This window comes from Schistocerca cancellata, chromosome 4, assembly GCF_023864275.1.
Source record: "Schistocerca cancellata isolate TAMUIC-IGC-003103 chromosome 4, iqSchCanc2.1, whole genome shotgun sequence".
Taxonomy (NCBI): domain Eukaryota; kingdom Metazoa; phylum Arthropoda; class Insecta; order Orthoptera; family Acrididae; genus Schistocerca; species Schistocerca cancellata.
In genome coordinates, this window is record NC_064629.1 from 346,768,077 (window position 1) to 346,786,625 (window position 18,549).

Here is an 18,549-nt window from a genome sequence, read left to right on the forward strand (position 1 = left end):
GTGCTCCAATGACCAGTTGGGAGGGAAACAATGAGAGAATTGATGGAGCCATGCTTGTGGATGAATGTCGTTGCCAGAATTCTTAAATGTTTTGAATTTACGTGTAGTAATGAACAGCTTATAGTCAAAATCATCGTGTCGGCGAGTAGCATGTCGGTCATTGTCACGTCGTTTCGGCGGTTCCATCTCAAAATTCGGTGTACCTTGCCAATTTCTTTCATAATTACCGAAATGCCCTGTGCTATTATTTTGTGGCTTTTCCGTATTTATAAGTTCCTCTTCCCGTGTTGGAGCGCGAGTATCCTCTGAAATATGTAATTCTTGTATTACCTGTGTCAACTGATCTTGTACTTCCCGGATTTCTCTTTTGTACTGTGTATTGATTTGATTTTGATTTTGTTTGAATTTTCTAATTTGTTCATACTCTTCTGTGTCAGTGAAGGCTATGGGTCTTGTGTCATTCAGATCATCATCTACCTTTGTAGATAAGTTAGTGACCTGATCCGAAAGTTCGGCTACTTTCTCTGATAATGAACTAATTTCCCCCATGTGTCTTTCTACTGTGTCCTTTAAGTTTTCCTGAGTTTTTGCAAGTTGCGTAACTGAATCGGTAGATGCAACTGAGTCCATTTTAGCTTGCAAGGTCTCATGATTTTCATGAACAATAGTTTGCAGTTCTTTTATGGCTGCTTCGTGATTCTGTAATGCGTTTTCATGCCGCGAAAAAATAGGCTGAAAATGCTCACAAATTTGTGTTTTTACGTCATTACAGACCTTTTGACATTTCGATTCAATGTTATGTAACTCAGTAGTTAAATCTTCACGTGTTTGTTCAAGTGTGGTGTCTAACTTCCGAAGATTTTGTTCCATTGTGTCTAACTTTTGAAGCTTTTGCTGTGTTTGTCTCTGATTTTGTTCCATTGTGTCTAACTTTAGAAGATTCTGTTCCATTGTGTCTAACTTTTGAAGATTTTGTCCCATTTGCCTCTGATTTTGTTCCATTTGTTGCATTAATTGCAATAATAATGTATTAGTGTCTGGAATCTGTTTCTCTATGCTTTTTGGCAGTGCGTTTTCACCGGCAGCATTCACATTTTGACAAGCAAAAAATGTGTCTTGACTCATTTGAGAAAACGGTGAGGACGCAAAACCTGAATCTACAGTATTTGCAAAATTGTGTCCTATCATTTCGGATTCCTGAGGTGAGCTGTTGCCGACCGATCGAGCGATAATGCTTCCCTGTTCACTACCTGTTTGACTGTCTACGCCATTGTTTGACGCCCGCTCCATTTCCCTATGCACAGTTTCCAAATTACTACTTTGAACATTAGTTAACTCATTACATGGTGGGGCCAACACACTGCTTTCGTCTTCACTGTCATTTCTTAGTTTACTTTGGAGCCGAGTGTTACGTTTTTCACACGCCATTATTGTCACAATATTTCACACGATAACACAGAAAAGCACAATTTGAATAGCAAAAATAAGAGAACACATTAACATAGCACTGAAAATAATATCCAGTTAATTGCAGCAGCGAAATACTTGGCGCAAAGCTACATGCATGCCACAACTGTTTTACTGTACAACAATGAAAGACTGCAACTACCAAGGAGATTCTCTCTACAATTACGCACTAGCAATAAACAAAAGCTACACTAAATACACAAACTACAAGAAAAAAATCAGAAGATTCCAGTGAGGTATCCTAGGCTAAGGGTCGACATATGAAACGTCCCCTTAGAACAATTGTACATATGAAATGTCCACTTAGAACAATTTATACAAGACTGTGCTAAACCTGACACACAATGTTTTTAGCGCAACGCAATCTGACTATCAAAAATCCCTGCAAAAGAATGGCCCTGACAAACATTAAACTATACCTTTCACAAATCACTTACCTCACAAAAATCTTCGCTGCTCGAACTACTGCAATACAGCGAGTGCCACTACTGCCAGCTAAATAAAAGATTCAAACTACTGAAGGCACTAACTACTGATAGGGATAGTTAGCAAATGAAAGGTTTTAATAGAGAACAAACACTGTATTTACCTTAATATTCATAATTCACATCCAGTATTACAAAACTCCGCCATCTCTCTCCCCACGTCCACCACTGCTGGCGGCTCACCTCCAACTGCCCAACGCTATGCGCTGTTCACATCCAGCTGTCCCTCTACAATGGCAGACAACAATGCAAACTAGCCACAGACTGCACACAGCACAGCCAGTGATTTCATTTTCATACAGAGAGCGCTACGTCGCGTTGCCAATAAGAAAACATAAACAGCCTACTTACAGGTATAGCGCGTAATAGACAGCAGTCTTTGTAACAATATGTGACTGAATAAATTCATTTCCGGACTAAGTCCATTAGACCTTTTTTGTTCTATATCCTTACATCAATCAATCAAAAATGGTTCAAATGGCTCTGAGCACTATTGGACTTAACTTCTGAGGTCATCAGTCCCCTAGAACTTAGAACTACTTAAACCTAACTAACCTAAGGACATCACACACATCCATGTCCGAGGCGGGATTCGAACCTACGGCTGTAGCGGTCGCGCGGCTCAAGACTGTAGCGCCTAGAACCGCTCGGCCACCCTGGCCGGCATCAATCAATCCCAAGAGTTTGTACAGGGTGAAAAAATTCCCCGTATAGCTCTCTCACTCATACATCTGCTCGGAATAGTGCAGTGGTGGGGGAAGCCGGAGTGTTGAGCAGACTCGACTGCACTCACGGAGCGCGAGAGCTTTCCAGGAACGCAAATGTTGGCCAGGATAGTGTACCTAGGAACACGTAATGTATTTGGTCGGTACTTCAGTCTAGTGATTGATTTTAGAATCGCATGAAGGAATACACACTAGAGACAGCCATAAGCAGTTTCCAACGTTCTCTACAGTTCTTTTTGTTGTTCTTCGACAGAGGTTGTGTTTTGTGGAATATCTGTAAAAATTTTGCGTTCAGCACATTCACTGCTGCATACTGTATTAATGCTATTCGCAATATATTGTTAGTTCTTCAGTTAAAGATTTTTATGGTGAGTAAAATGCTGTACATTTTTACAATTACTTGTATAACATGTGGACAGTTAAACCATACTTTGTCGTCGGTAGTGCAGCATTTTGTACCTTGAAACACAAGATCTTTTACCATAGAACATGTGATGATTGTAAATGAACTGAGCTTCTTTAAAGCCTTAACAATTTTACGTGTCTTGAAAATGGGATTTGGCGTTAGTTTCCAATGGCTTCTGTTTCAAAGTGTATTTAACATGGGACTGGCTTTTGAAAATACAGTCGTTTCAAAATGAATATACGGGTTTTAAAACTTTGTAGCGTGTATTACATTGAACTTGCAGTTGTAAATAATACATCAAATGTAAGAGCAACTCAAATAATTTTGTTTGTATACACGTTCTCATACTGAAGAGTATGGAACGGTCAAGGGTGACTGAAGAACGCGCTGAAAGAGTTGAAGCCTTTCACGGGTAGCCCCAAGAAATCTGTTCGTATATTACCAATTCTAGTGTGTATGTTTGGAAACTTTTAAGGAGACGCTTGCAGCTACGTCCTCATCTTTTGCAGTTGTTACAATCTTTATGGCCTACAGACTACTGCTTACGTACAAACTGCGGAAACGAAATGTTGCTGCATGACAATGAAGTTTTGCTGGATCGCGTCGTCTTCAGTGATGAATCGACATTTCATCTGAGTGGAAATGTGAACACAGATAATGTGTGCATGTTTGGGAGTTAGCTAATATCCACGTGATGGTACAGCTGCTACCAGATTCTACAAAATGAATGTTTTTTGTACCATATCCCGGCGGAAAATTTATGGGCCCTTCTTCTTCGGTGAAGCGACTGTAACTGGTGTTTCTTATCTTGATGCGCTACAGTTATAGTTCTTTCCTCAGTTGGAAGAAGCTGAACCACAGAACATTATTTGGCAGGAAGATGGTGCGCCACCTCAGTGGCATAGCTCAGTACGCGATTGGTTACACGACGTCGTACTCGACCGCTGGATTGGCCCTAAGGGATCAAATGACAGAGCTTGTAATGTATGTCCTCCTCTTTCAAACACGATCTGACGCCGCGCGTCTTTTACCTCTGGGGGATCATAAAGTGTATGTGCCTCCGCTAGAAGATGACCTACCTCACTTTTGAAACAGCACCGTTGCGATAATTATTCCAGCCACACTGATCGATGTTTGGGAAGAACTCGCCTATCGACTCGATGTATGACGAATGGTGGTCACGTTGAACGCTTGTAGGATATCCTGTTTGGTCTTTATATGATATATTATTTATAGTTTTAAGTTGAATGTAATAAATGCTGAAAAACCTTAGAAACCTCATATTCTACCTGATTTGATTTCACTTACTGATTACTGGTGTGGAGTAGAGTAATAAAACAAATAGACGATGAAATGCAGAAGTGACAAGATTTTCTCGACTGCAACGCTTTTAAATTTGAACAGAATATTTGTTCCTAAGTACATGACCGTGCTGTACCTTGGAACATGTTCTCACATTTGGAAAAACCCTAGTTTCCCGGAGAATTGTTTGTAAATTTAGAAATGGTTCAAATGGCTCTAAACACTATGAGACTTAACATCTGAGGTCATCACGCCCCTAGACTTAGAAGTACTTAACCTAACTAACCTAAGGACATCACACACATCCATGACGGAGGCAGGATTCGAACCTGCGACCGTAGCAGCAGCGCGGTTCCGGACTGAAGTGCCTAGAACCGTTCGGCCACAGAGGCCGGCTAAATTTAGAAAATGACAGCAGCACATAACAAGGGGACTGCCGTCATTTAAAAACCAGACAAGTGCGAGAAGGACTCTCTCTCTCTGAGGGTTCCGAAGAAACGTAATTATGTAAATAGGATATAGATATGTTAGCTATTGATTTTGGTGAGAGTTTGCGAGTATCAAAATATGTGACATCAATATCTATAACTGTTGATTGCACTGGCTTAGAAACTTCAATTTGTTTCACCGCGAAGGGACTGTAGACCTTCGTGTTTAACATAAATTTCAACTTCACACATCTACCCGTTCCTAAGAAAAAAGATGTCCTAACAGACGGACGGAGAGACTGACGGACAACAAATGGCAAAAAATGCATTTTTATGTGATATAAATACAAATTAACCATTTTTGGATTTTTTCCTTTACTTGTGCAGCCAAACCTTGTTTCTTGCCAAATTTCATGATCCAGTGCCAACCAAAAGGACCCTGTACGCTCTGAGGAGTAAGTTTGCGATAAGCGAAATATGTGATATATAATGCTTTACCCTATTAACTGCAGTATCTTAAGAGCTTAAATATTTTTCACCACCAAGCGATCGAAGATTTCAGTATTTGACATAAATGTCAACTTGGTACCTCTACCCGGTATCGAGAAAAAGGGATCCAAACAGACGAAAGACAAAGTGATCCTATAAGGGTTCCATTATTACTGACTGAGGCAATCAACCCTAAAAATGGAAGAGGAAAATAAATTAAACTTCTATTCCAGGGTTGGCTAGAAGCGAAAGTCTAAAAAGTGTACCAAAGTACAGCAATTTTGCCTACTGGTAATAAAAACTCGTGGAAAAGGTGGATCTTAGTTATGCAACCAGGTGCAGTGTCGATGCCCTATACATTGCGTTTGCGGTGGACAACGTTACAACCACCGGCAGGCACGTCATTTGGTTACCCTAGCACCGACTGCACGGAAGCAATGCAGATGATTCTGCGCATTCCGGAATGGGGGAATTGTTTCTTTCGTGGGAAGCGGCCAGTGAGGGGTGGGTGGCGTGCGCGCTGCCGGTTTTCCTGGAAGCTCGGCGCGCGGCCGCCTCTGGGACTTCCGGCAACACGCGGCCACCTCTGCCGCTGCCGCTGCCGCTGCCGTGTCGTGCGCCGCGGCCAGTAGCGGAGAGCTGCGCGCGCGCGCGCGCGCGCCACAAGGACCGCCCCTTGGCCAATGGCAAAAGAGCACGCCGCGCTATCTTTATATAAAGTATGTTGAGCGGCCTAGCTGCGGTCACAAGTGTCGGGCTGGGCTTTTAGTGTGTCGGTAGTCGGCGGAGTGGGCAGCTGTCAGCATGAGCTGGTGCCTGTGAGCGATGCTGAGCTCACACTCGTCTGTGCTGCTGCTGCTGTTGGTGCTGACGGCTGCGGCAGCGGCCGGTGCTGCCGGCGCGGCGGCTGCGACGCCCGCCGTCGACAGGCTGCGCAGGCGGATCCTGGCGGGGCTCGGCCTGGACGCCGTGCCCGACGTCACCAAGGTAACCACACGCTTTCCTTTTGTTGCCTCTTCCGCTGCCGCCAGAGGGCAACCGGAACGCTAGCGTACGTACGCCCGTCGTTCCCGCGGTCTCCCGTCACCTGCTTAAACCAGCCGACTCATTCAAAAAGTGTGTAGTTAGTGGCGAGTGACTGGTCTCGACGTTTTACCTCTCTTCGGGCCACAGGTCCGGCTTAGACGAACTCGCCGGCATTCGAGTACCGCCAGCGTTCATTGAGTACAGTAACTACTCACACCGCTCTCGATGCCTTTGCACGGAACTAAATGCACCTAAAAGTTATTAGAAACAGTGAAATATTTCTTTTAATTTTCCTTTGCTTGTTATTGTTACTACACCGGTAGTTTTTGACCTACTGACGTTATTGTGGACCGACTGTATACCGCCTCTGCTCCAGTGACGTTGGACTGTGAAAAATGAAACCCATCTGCGAAAAGTGAAACGTAGTGCTTAGATATGAAAGTTTCATTATATACCGTCAGGGGCACTTACTTGATCCTGTACCACTGCCCACTTAATGTGAGATTTCTTGTGTACATTACACGCCGTTAGATAGTTCTTCGGTGGTGCAGTGATAACAATAATAGACTCGCATTCGAGTGGAGTGATGATTAAATTTAGACTTTACAGTTATGCTAAATTTGTTTAGGTAAACGTCAGTATGATTCAGTTAAGAAGGTAATGACCGACGTCCTTCCAAAATTTTGTCCTATCTGAGTTTGTGCTTAATTTATAATAACTTCGACAATACAGCGACATGGAACTCTTAACGTTCCTTCCTTCTTGTTGATTCCTGTTTGGGACGTGTAAAGTTGAACAGTATTCACCGTGTAAGATTTTTATTTTACCAAAGTGACACATATTAGATGCTTACAAACACGAAAGGTACTAGAAGGTTAACCATTATTCATATATGACATCCGTGAAAGTCACTTCACGCAGTTGTCAGCTGTGAAGTGTTCCATCACTTTTTCCTGAAACCTAAATGATTAATTCGGCGTGGCAACCAGAATTTGCGCTGACGTTCCGCTTCCAGCTGACACAATCGTTGGTTTCGATTTAATAAAGCTACATCACCACTTCGAGACACACGGCCAGTTCATCGAACTTAAGTATGTTTGCCAGTAATATGTCATCTATAAGTTGTGCTTTCATTAGAACTGTTAGGTTCTAGGCGGATGATGATGAGGTCACTCCCGAAACTTTTAATTTAAAAAGTTTTAACAAAAGGGGTCTTGATATTAGCGGCAATAAGGTCATGCTCAGTGACCCTATAGTGGTCACAGGCGTTCCGTGCGATTCCATACCGCAAGTTAAACTAAATCGTACCACATTTCCATTGTCAGTAACACTGAGAACTATAGAATAGTACCTGGGAGTCCCTAGTCTTAATGTGGTACATCATGCTGTGAAAAGGAATTCGTATTCTTGCTATTTGTATCGGAATTTGGATTCATTTTCAGAAGAATTATAAAAGCTTACACCTGTACTACCCAGAATGGCGTTAATAACAACGATATAACGTTAGATACGGGCACCGAGGTTGATGGCGTAGTGGATATGACACAGGACTCATACTCTGAATGAGCCAGTATCTAATACTGTTCTGCCACCTTTATTAAAATCTCCTTAATTAATTCAGCCGAATTTTCGGATGATTACAACTGCAAATGATCAACACCCTAGCCTGACTCAGCTAATGCTTCTTGTGTAATGACCCGACGTTGGTGGACCGTTGAAGTCTATAATACGCTGTTAGGCACTTGTTCCACTGCAATTGTGCTTGTCTAGAAATCGACGTTTATGACTACTAATAGACAGAAAAGAAATGGCGTAGCACGCATTAGCAAACGATGACTTTTTGTTGCGTATTATTGTGTACCCGTTTCTCGATCGTGAACTGTGTCCTACAGCTGTGAAAAATTTCATAAAAATAGATCAGATCATCGGCAGTGTACGAGCTGTTTACTGCAGACGTGTTTGTGCGCCTTGCCGGAAATTATCGAATTCTTGGTATGACACAAACTCAACGAGACTGGTGCTGCAGATACGTGCAGATGCAAGTTCAATTGATTGTGGTAAGACTCGTTACGGTCCACACACGTCTGCATACGTTTCGTACAATGCTCAAAACATTTTCATAGATCATTCTCCGTGAGCCTGCCCACCAAATCCACCGCTTTTTCTTCCCAGTGGACAAAAGAATACATATGCAGTAGACTGATTGTGTAACACCAATGATCAATTTCAGTAAAACTGTTCACATAGTAAGAACGCAGTTCTAGGTCTAAAACCAGTCACTCACTAATACACTACCACATATAGTGTCTAAAGAAACTATAAAGTTTTAGAGTATTTAGAGGAGACAAAAAGAAATACTTCCTTACGTCACAGAAATGTCACAGGGACACGTATTCCCTTCTAGGTGTCTCTGAACATTTTGACTCTAATGATCTTAAGAGCGGGTGTTCAAACTACCGTACAATGCATATTGTTTTAGATGAAATGATGACATCGTATGTCTTTATTTTTGTTAGGGGAGGTGGAGAGTTTGGTGTACGAGACACTGATCCAGATGACCTGGTTGCCTGTTTGGCTGAAGCTTCACCCATTAGCACACAGATGCCATTTGTGGACTTACATACTTTTTTACCAATTGCCTTAAAGCAAATTCATCACTCGGCAGTTTTCACCGTCTGTGACATCAAAATTCACGGCCACCAAAAGGGGCAACGCTGCTACATTTTCTGAACGTAGTTTTCTTACAGCCTGTGTAGCATTTTAGTAATGTGACTAATCTGGCTTTTTCTATGTCTTTTCCTATTCCACTAATAAGCAACTGCAGTTAATAATGACGCTGTACTTATGGCTTTCGGGATGGCATGAAAGAAAAACAGTTGACTGATATCAATAGTGCTGATCGTTTTAAAGCTGATATGCTCTGTAAACTTTCGATTTAGGATGTACAAAGGACCTCGTTGTGGGAAGATACAGTATACGGTTGAATCCGAATCTCTACATGATTTGTTCTTGTTCGTATACACGAAGTATTTTGTGAGGGACCAAGTCACCTTGTATAGGGGAAACATCGTAGTATTAATTAGTGAACGAAAGGCAGCTTATGGACTACTCACGTGACTTGGAACCTACCGCTTACATTTGGGTTGCTAATGAGAGACTGAGCCAACTGAGCTGCTGAGCCACAAGTGGTGATGTAAACCACTAAAAGGGTATGCTAAGCTGTCACAATGTATGGACTGAAATGTACGTACTGTAGTAGATTCTCATACTTTCATTTCTGACTTTTAATCTTCGTAATGAGTGTGTGATTTGTTGCGGTTAGCGCAACAGTATCAACCTAGGCTTGTAAGGAAGGTGTTTCCTCGAGTGGTGTCTGCTGACATAGTAACCCTACAGTTGAAAAACTAGCTTCTTCCGCACCAGTGGTGCGGAAACTCGGTGCCGTGGGTTGCTGCCAGATGGCTTCTGAAGCTCGGGATTGAAAACGTAAATGAAAGGGAATGTGTTCTACTTTCAAATCTAACACACAAACAGTTTCATTCGATTTTCATATTTGCTATTTGTAGTACGCAGAATACACGTGGGCACTAAACGTCTCATTAAAGCTCAACCAGAGATCTGACTACCAATTATTCATAACACCGCAGCGTTATGTGATGTGCGAGGGACGATTTAGCCTTTTGATTTAAAGTACTCTGCCCGAAAATGTTAAACTGATGAATGAAAATACACCCAAATGAATAGACAAAAATTTGTTCTATAGCGATTCCTTCCAGTTTTTAATCTGACGGTGGAGTACAGAATGGAAAACAATAGCTACCGTTAGTAAATACTAGCTACTATATATTATCGCTACAAATTTCATTTGTTGACTTGTTTCCTGTAATATGAATATTAATCATCGAAAACATTTTGACAGGATCTCGTCTTAGTCTACTTTTTTAAAATTTATTTTTTCTGTTTGTACAAAATAGCCCGAAGTGATACAGATCGTTAAAGATGACTAAATGTTTGTCTGGTAAGAGAGGAATGGTCCAGAAGTGTACGTTTTGTCTATCTACCGTACATATAATGTGTGGGTTGACGGACGACACGAATGATGGATAAACTGCCATTTTATAGCACATTCGAAATTACTGATAGATTTGAAGAAAATAATATTGCGCTTACTATGGGAAAAGTGATATTCCGTACTGGAAGCAAAATGAGACTGGAGACATTTTCCAATAGATCTATGATGTAAAGCAACAAACAAACTAGAATCGATGTATCGAATCTGGAATTTTGATTCTGAATTCAATTAATTACCGATTAGACATTTTGAAACGAGTTAAACGAATGTGAGTTGGTGTCCACGTTGACTGTAAACTAGTGTGTGACCGAGCGAGGTGGCGCAGTGGTTAGCACACTGGACTCGCATTCGGGAGGACGACGGTTCAATCCCGTCTCCAGCCGTCCTGATTTAGGTTTTCCGTGATTTCCCTAAATCGCTTCAGGCAAATGCCGGGATGGTTCCTTTGAAAGGGCACGGCCGATTTCCTTCCCAATCCTTCCCTAACCCGAGCTTGCGCTCCGTCTCTAATGACCTCGTTGTCGACGGGACGTTAAACACTAATCACCACCACCACCACTAGTGTGTGAAATTTATAGAGACATCGCTTTCGGCAATATATCCGTTGCCTATAGTCCGAATCCATTTACCGAGGATTTCATCACTGCTCGTCGGAGAACGGTTTCATGTAGCGGTCTACACGAAACAGCTCGCTGCACCGTATGAGTCAGCACTTGTCAGAAAAGCTATTGAGCCGAAACGGTTAAAGACAACGTAAAACATTAACAGCACGCAGTCGCTCATTCTCGGCTCGTGTTTTATCAGTCCATAGCTGTACAATATTTCCCGCTAATCGTGTTTGCGTCATAATTCCCTTCCTGTTCTGAATAAAAGACTTTCTATCTACTGATATTTAGTTGCAGAAATGTAAACATAATCTCTGCATATTGCCGGAGGTAGTGTAGAAATAACGTATGCGGAGTCACACATTTTTTGTGATGTCCTGGTATATTTTCCCTCGTATTTCCGATGCTGAGGCGATCTCCTGGCGCCTTCTCCGAGATTTTTTACTCGTCAACTGTTCTTTGACTTAACATTTCTCCAGTCTTCTACCTTTTTTTCCACAGTTTACCTATCTTCATAACCCGATTGGTGTTATTCTTCGTGCAGTTTCTCTTATTCTGTGTTTAGGTTAGTTCAACCAGTGCTGTAATTGAACTTAGAGATTAAACAAAAATACGTTTTCCACAAATGATATGGTAAGTCTGCAAGTGCTGTTTATAATTGTAGAGACTGCAAAGCTTTACTCGCTTCATGACTTTACATCCTAAAAATTATGTGTCGTCCGTATCAGAGACAGCTGGACAATACTACGTGACTTTTATTCACCGCTCTTAGGTTAGTAACATATTAAACAAAATTCCTCAAGCAGGAAGGCAAATATAATCCTGCAGAACGCGCTAGCTGTGTTACCCTTTAAAGCTGGAGCTCGCGCGTTGCTTGCGACGCAACAAGTGTTACCGCGTGCTCCTCGGGAGTCTGGAAATTGCGCTGCTTAAGGAGCATTACAAAAATAAAGGGAAACTTCTCATCTATACGGAATTTAGAGCCTCACACATCAAATAAGAAAAAAATTCTCCCAGTTTCATGCCTCACAGAAAGCGCTATCTGATTTATCCAATAATATAAATCCCATTTCCAACTGTAAAAAATAGTTTGTTGTAATATTAGATGATTTATTATCGAATGTAGATCATGCAATGATAAAAATGATTTTAAATGTTTGACTGTGAAAGAGAGAGAGAGAGAGAAAAATGGAACGACCACTACATTTGAATGTTCCGTCGACATCGAAATCATCGGAGACAAAATACAAGTAAGTTCATCATGTATTGACATGGTCCTCTTGACGAAACAATCCTAGAGTGATTTGGCGAAACCACAGAAAAATGTTAAGTGGAATGGTCGTTGGAATTTGGAATATGCTGCTCCCGAACATGGGTCAGGGGTCTGCTACCTTGTTCCCTCATTTTGTTTGGAAATAACTCAACAGAAATGTTATCTGTATCTGCCTCCTGTAAGCTACCTCCGATTTAGTCCGCTATTATATTCCGTATTATATATATATATATATATATATATATATATATATATATATATATATATACACTCCTGGAAATTGAAATAAGAACACCGTGAATTCATTGTCCCAGGAAGGGGAAACTTTATTGACACATTCCTGGGGTCAGATACATCACATGATCACACTGACAGAACCACAGGCACAGAGACACAGGCAACAGAGCATGCACAATGTTGGCACTAGTACAGTGTATATCCACCTTTCGCAGCAATGCAGGCTGCTATTCTCCCATGGAGACGATCGTAGAGATGCTGGATGTAGTCCTGTGGAACGGCTTGCCATGCCATTTCCACCTGGCGCCTCAGTTGGACCAGCGTTCGTGCTGGACGTGCAGACCGCGTGAGACGACGCTTCATCCAGTCCCAAACATGCTCAATGGGGGACAGATCCAGAGATCTTGCTGGCCAGGGTAGTTGACTTACACCTTCTAGAGCACGTTGGGTGGCACGGGATACATGCGGACGTGCATTGTCCTGTTGGAACAGCAAGTTCCCTTGCCGGTCTAGGAATGGTAGAACGATGGGTTCGATGACGGTTTGGATGTACCGTGCACTATTCAGTGTCCCCTCGACGATCACCAGTGGTGTACGGCCAGTGTAGGAGATCGCTCCCCACACCATGATGCCGGGTGTTGGCCCTGTGTGCCTCGGTCGTATGCAGTCCTGATTGTGGCGCTCACCTGCACGGCGCCAAACACGCATACGACCATCATTGGCACCAAGGCAGAAGCGACTCTCATCGCTGAAGACGACACGTCTCCATTCGTCCCTCCATTCACGCCTGTCGCGACGCCACTGGAGGCGGGCTGCACGATGTTGGGGCGTGAGCGGAAGACGGCCTAACGGTGTGCGGGACCGTAGCCCAGCTTCATGGAGACGGTTGCGAATGGTCCTCGCCGATACCCCAGGAGCAACAGTGTCCCTAATTTGCTGGGAAGTGGCGGTGCGGTCCCCTACGGCACTGCGTAGGATCCTACGGTCTTGGCGTGCATCTGTGCGTCGCTGCGGTCCAGTCCCAGGTCGACGGGCACGTGCACCTTCCGCCGACCACTGGTGGCAACATCGATGTACTGTGGAGACCTCACGCCCCACGTATTGAGCAATTCGGCGGTACGTCCACCCGGCCTCCCGCATGCCCACTATACGCCCTCGCTCAAAGTCCGTCAACTGCACATACGGTTCACGTCCACGCTGTCGCGGCATGCTACCAGTGTTAAAGACTGCGATGGAGCTCCGTATGCCACGGCAAACTGGCTGACACTGACGGCAGCGGTGCACAAATGCTGCGCAGCTAGCGCCATTCGGCGGCCAACACCGCGGTTCCTGGTGTGTCCGCTGTGCCGTGCGTGTGATCATAGCTTGTACAGCCCTCTCACAGTGTCTGGAGCAAGTATGGTGGGTCTGACACACCGGTGTCAATGTGTTCTTTTTTCCATTTCCAGGAGTGTATATAGTATTCCATCAGCGCACTTTAACGACATACAGAATTTAGATTGAAGCTGAAATAGGCTGGAAAGCTTCAGTGAAGCCTTTTGCTCTGGTTCAGTAAGCTTTCCAGTCATTGTTAGGCCTTTACAGCGTAACTGCTATTCTACACAGAATAATTATGAGGTTCAAATAGTTATTCCACTGAACAAAAGAACCGGATTACGACTTCTTTTCCACTTATGATTCAACATTTTAAAAAGCATACGGAAAAACCCAGATGCGGCGTGTTCCGTGTGGAATGCTAATGACACGTCTGGTACTTTAGGTTTCGGTTTTTGTTCTGCTTTTCGTATCATTTTCTTATGTGCGGTCCATTCATTTCCGGTTATCATTATCTGCCCCGTTGGCCCAGACGCACGGCGGCAATTGCTGGCCAGGAGTTTTATCTTCACGTATCCGCGCTCACTGCCCACAGACTTCTTCACGGCCTTTCACTTCTGTTAACGACCTGGAACAGATATTTTAATCGTGCCAAACCGACGGCGAGTCATAAATAATGAGGCGTTACTCTTGCGAAGAAAAATGCTAATGGAATACCGAGACGTTTTATTGCCACTTCTGAACGTAGTTCATGTGCAATGTTTTTCGCTCCTCCTTCTATAATTCTATAACGGTGATAATGTATGTAGAAATGTGTGTGCATGCCAGCAATGTCTCACTTTGATTTCTTGCACCACGTCTTCGGCGAGCTGAGAGCATCAGGAGAGAAGTGCTAAATGAAAACAACTCTCGGTCTACTCGGAGCTTAAAGCAGTATTTGTTTGTTTATTCACATCTTCATAAGTAAACAACGACGTAGGCTGTAACTGGTGTGGTCCAACACGTATTTTTGTGTCAGCTGAACGCTTCTTTCCGTTGTCGGCTATATCCAGCATGCTACGCACGTATTTACGGACAATTAACTGAAAACACTTAGTTGTTAGTATGACCAATGAGCTCTCGCTAAAATTTGGTAACTGACTAATTATTTCTCCACGATGAAGCCTGTCATATTATTTCTCTGTCAACAGACGATGAAGCAGCACGACTTTATACCTTTTGCGCTAATAACTACCAAATCGATTTTTACTTTTTTCGAATGAGTACTACATAATTGTTCAATAAATAGCTCTTATAACGAAAGAATGAGAATTTAAAGTAGTGTGACGGCATTATACTGGCGTGTAAATCGTGGATCTGATGGCCGGAAGAGCGGAAAGTCTGGAGAGTGAACAGAGTCCAGACAACAGGCTGTTTCGTGCCCATTTCATGTTACGAAGATCCGCGATTGTTTGTAAGTAGCAAACTTATTGACAGGGATTACATGCTCGGGATGTACCATATTAATGCGTACTGTAATCACTAAAAATAAAGGCTATGAACACATTGATTGGTTACAGTCTTTGTATATTAAGCATTTTTAGTGCCTAAGATTGTTACACCATCTTACGTCAAAACACATAATTTCACACGAGAGTGTGAGACAAGCTATTTTATGATGTGCTGAGAACCTGGAGAAAAAAAAAGGTTCTATTTCCCTCTTACTCTGACACAATTAAAGAACACGGTGCTCAGTATTTGTAGTGAGAGAAAAATAATGTTATTGGTTTTGATTTCGAAGAGGCTGGAAAATATGCAGTTAGTCTATTAGACACGTGGCAATGCATGGAACCGTTTATAGTTAGTGTGGAACACCACTAAACTTCAACTGTGTATTACACTTTTTTCGCCTTTTGTTACCTTTACATGTGAGGTGAAAACGGATGCTACACGCATGTTAAGAGATATGTGGTGCCGATTCTCTCTTCTCCCAATCTATATATCTATCTGTCTACCTATATACTTACCTGTCTCCCTTTCGTATTTCATTTCAGGTCACAATCTTTTTGTTTTTCGGGGCGTCCGAACATATGGCATCACAATATAAAAGGTAATATGTTGCTGTCAAGCGCAATGCACTGTTCCACTGGATTTATCGCACACTCTTTAAGGTAGACGGATTTTGATAATAATATTCACTTACATTTTATTAGCAGGAGATCGTTTAGTTTAAACAGAAGTGTGTAAGGGACGAGTAGTGCGAAGTGGTAATAACAACACTGTGAACTTCACGTATACAAACTTGTTTCATAACTTGCTTTAACTAAATGCGCAGATGCAGAACAAGATTAAGCAGTCGGAAAATGGCATAAATTCAACCTTCCGTCGTAACACAGCTTCAAAGAGAAGCAAATGTATCCCACAATTACAGACAACGGCGTTTCACTATCCATCTGAGAAGAAAAGAAATTTCACGAATGATTTTTCGCTAGCAACCACGTCCTTATAAGTGTTAAGTTAACTTTCGTTTCATAATATTCTGAAAAATACGAAGAGATTCATCTTGACAATATGCATGACACTGAACAGTGATATTTCCAAAACACAGCTCTTGCTTCTGCTTCAGACGTAACTGTTCGCCTGTTCGTAGAGGGATTGAGAGAGGGAGCGGGGATCATCGAGCCGGGGGGGGGGGGGGAGGAAGGGGGGGCGCACACCTGTAGCCTCGGCAGAGCACAGGTGCTGTGCAGTGGCAGAACTAGCCTCTATTACTGCTGACACGTTTCACTGAGAAACCCCGTGCTGATCAAACTGAAGACAGCTTGTTTCACAGTACATGAATTTCTGTCAAAATTAGTGAAGACCACTCGCTCTTTGCATCCCATTACAGGTAGAAATACTACCTGCGAAGTCATGCAGCAGCTGCATTCTCAGTTGTTATTTGTCGTAATGGTTTTCTGGTGTTTTCTTTTTTGTCTTTGATAGTATTAATTCTGTAAACGTTCGCTTCAATGCAGTACATATAGTACCAAGTACAGGGAAACACGTTGACACTTACTAACATACCGTTTTCCAGAAAATACAAAAAGTCCACTTCTGTTTTTCTGCCATTCTCAGCAAGAAAATAGCATCTGAGCATATCCGATGGTATTTTTTTGGTAAAATTCTCAGGCTGGAAACTAAAATACAACTGTAGCTTTAGTCGTAGAGGTCATCCTGTAAGTTGTTGGCTTGAAATGTTTCTAATGGGTATAGATCTAAATCCCTCTTCCATAGCCACAGTAACTAACGCACGCTTGTATAAGCTCACTCAACTCAAAGCTAGCCGGTTCGAATCCTGGTGTTTGGCAAATTTTCATCGCCAATATTTGGCCAGCAAGAGGAGGAGAGATGGCGGCACAAAGTTTCCTATCACCAGACGTTAACCCAAATCATCGGGTGAAATTCCAGACCTCAATGCAGTGTCTCATGTAGTATGGGAATATATCACAGTTGTTGAACAGTCGTCTGGCGGTGTAAGACATTACGCTCGATGCCCTTTTTAATACTGTTCGACAGAAATCGGGTACGTGCCGACACCTGAATAATTCACGTTGCTCATTCCTTTCAACTACAGCAACAGAAACACAGCAAATCACTCATAACCGGCATCCACAGGGTACAGATACACAACTCACAGTTCATAACTGTACACGACAACCCCCCCCCCCCTCACCCCCCCCCCTCCCACACACATACAGAGTCACTACATACTCCTATTTCCTGAGAATGGGATTGACTACTACGCTGTAGCTGATGTGATGAATAGCACCTAGCTCTAAATGTAGAAAAATGTAAGTTAATTCGGATGAGTACGAGAAACAACCCTGCAATATTCGAATACAGTATTAGTAGTGTTCTGCTTGACACAGTCACGTCGTTTAAATATCTGGGCGTAACGTTGCAAAGCGACATGAAATGGAACGAGCATGTGAGGACTGCAGTTTATTGGGAGAACTTTAGGAAAGTGTGGTTCATCTGCAAAGGAGACCGCGTATAGGATGCTAGCGCGATTTATTCTTGCGTACTGCTCGAGCGTTTGGGATTCGTGCCAGGTTGAATTAAAGGAAGACATCGAGGTAATTCAGAAACGGGCTGCTGGTTTTGTTACCGGTAGGTTCTAACAACATGCAAGTGTTACGGAGATGGTTCGGGAACTCAAATGGGAATCGCTGGAGGAAAGGAGATGTTCTTTCGGAGGAACATTGTTGAGACAATTTAGAGAAACGGCATTTCAAGCTGACTGCAGAACGATGTTACTGCCGCCAACACACATTGCGCATAAGGATCACAAAGATAAGATACGACATATCAGGCCTCTTATGGAGGCATATAGACAGTTATTTTCCTCTCGCTCTGTTTTTGAGTGGAACCGGAAAGGAAATGAATAGTAGTGGTATTGAAAAGTTGCGGTACAGGGTACGCTCCACCACGCGCCGTACTGTGGCTCCCGGAGTGTCTATGTAGATGTAGACGTAGGACATTATACAACCAGACGAATGGTTGGAGAAGTAAACTTTAATTAGCAGAAAGATACATATAAAGTAGTGGCAAGTTAGGCGTTGTAGTCAATCTAGAGATACGTATTTTTCACGATTAAGGCAGATATTTCGCGAAAATCGGAACACGAATTATTTCTCATGAACACATTGATTGTGGCCTGACAACTGTGGAAAATACTGTAATAACAGCTACTTGGAAT

The 18,549-nt window shown here is 42.8% G+C and overlaps 1 protein-coding gene across 1 annotated transcript in view; it reads left to right on the top strand.

Moving 5' to 3' along the window:
* Positions 1-6,064: 6,064 nt before the first annotated feature.
* The window catches only part of LOC126184194 (transforming growth factor beta-1 proprotein), a 52,037-nt gene continuing 39,552 nt past the window's right edge, over positions 6,065-18,549 (top strand). Inside the window, exon 1 of the mRNA XM_049926562.1 lies at positions 6,065-6,289. Coding sequence (XP_049782519.1) covers positions 6,128-6,289 — 162 coding nt within the window. The 5' untranslated portion in view covers positions 6,065-6,127. The remainder of the gene's footprint in view (positions 6,290-18,549) is intronic.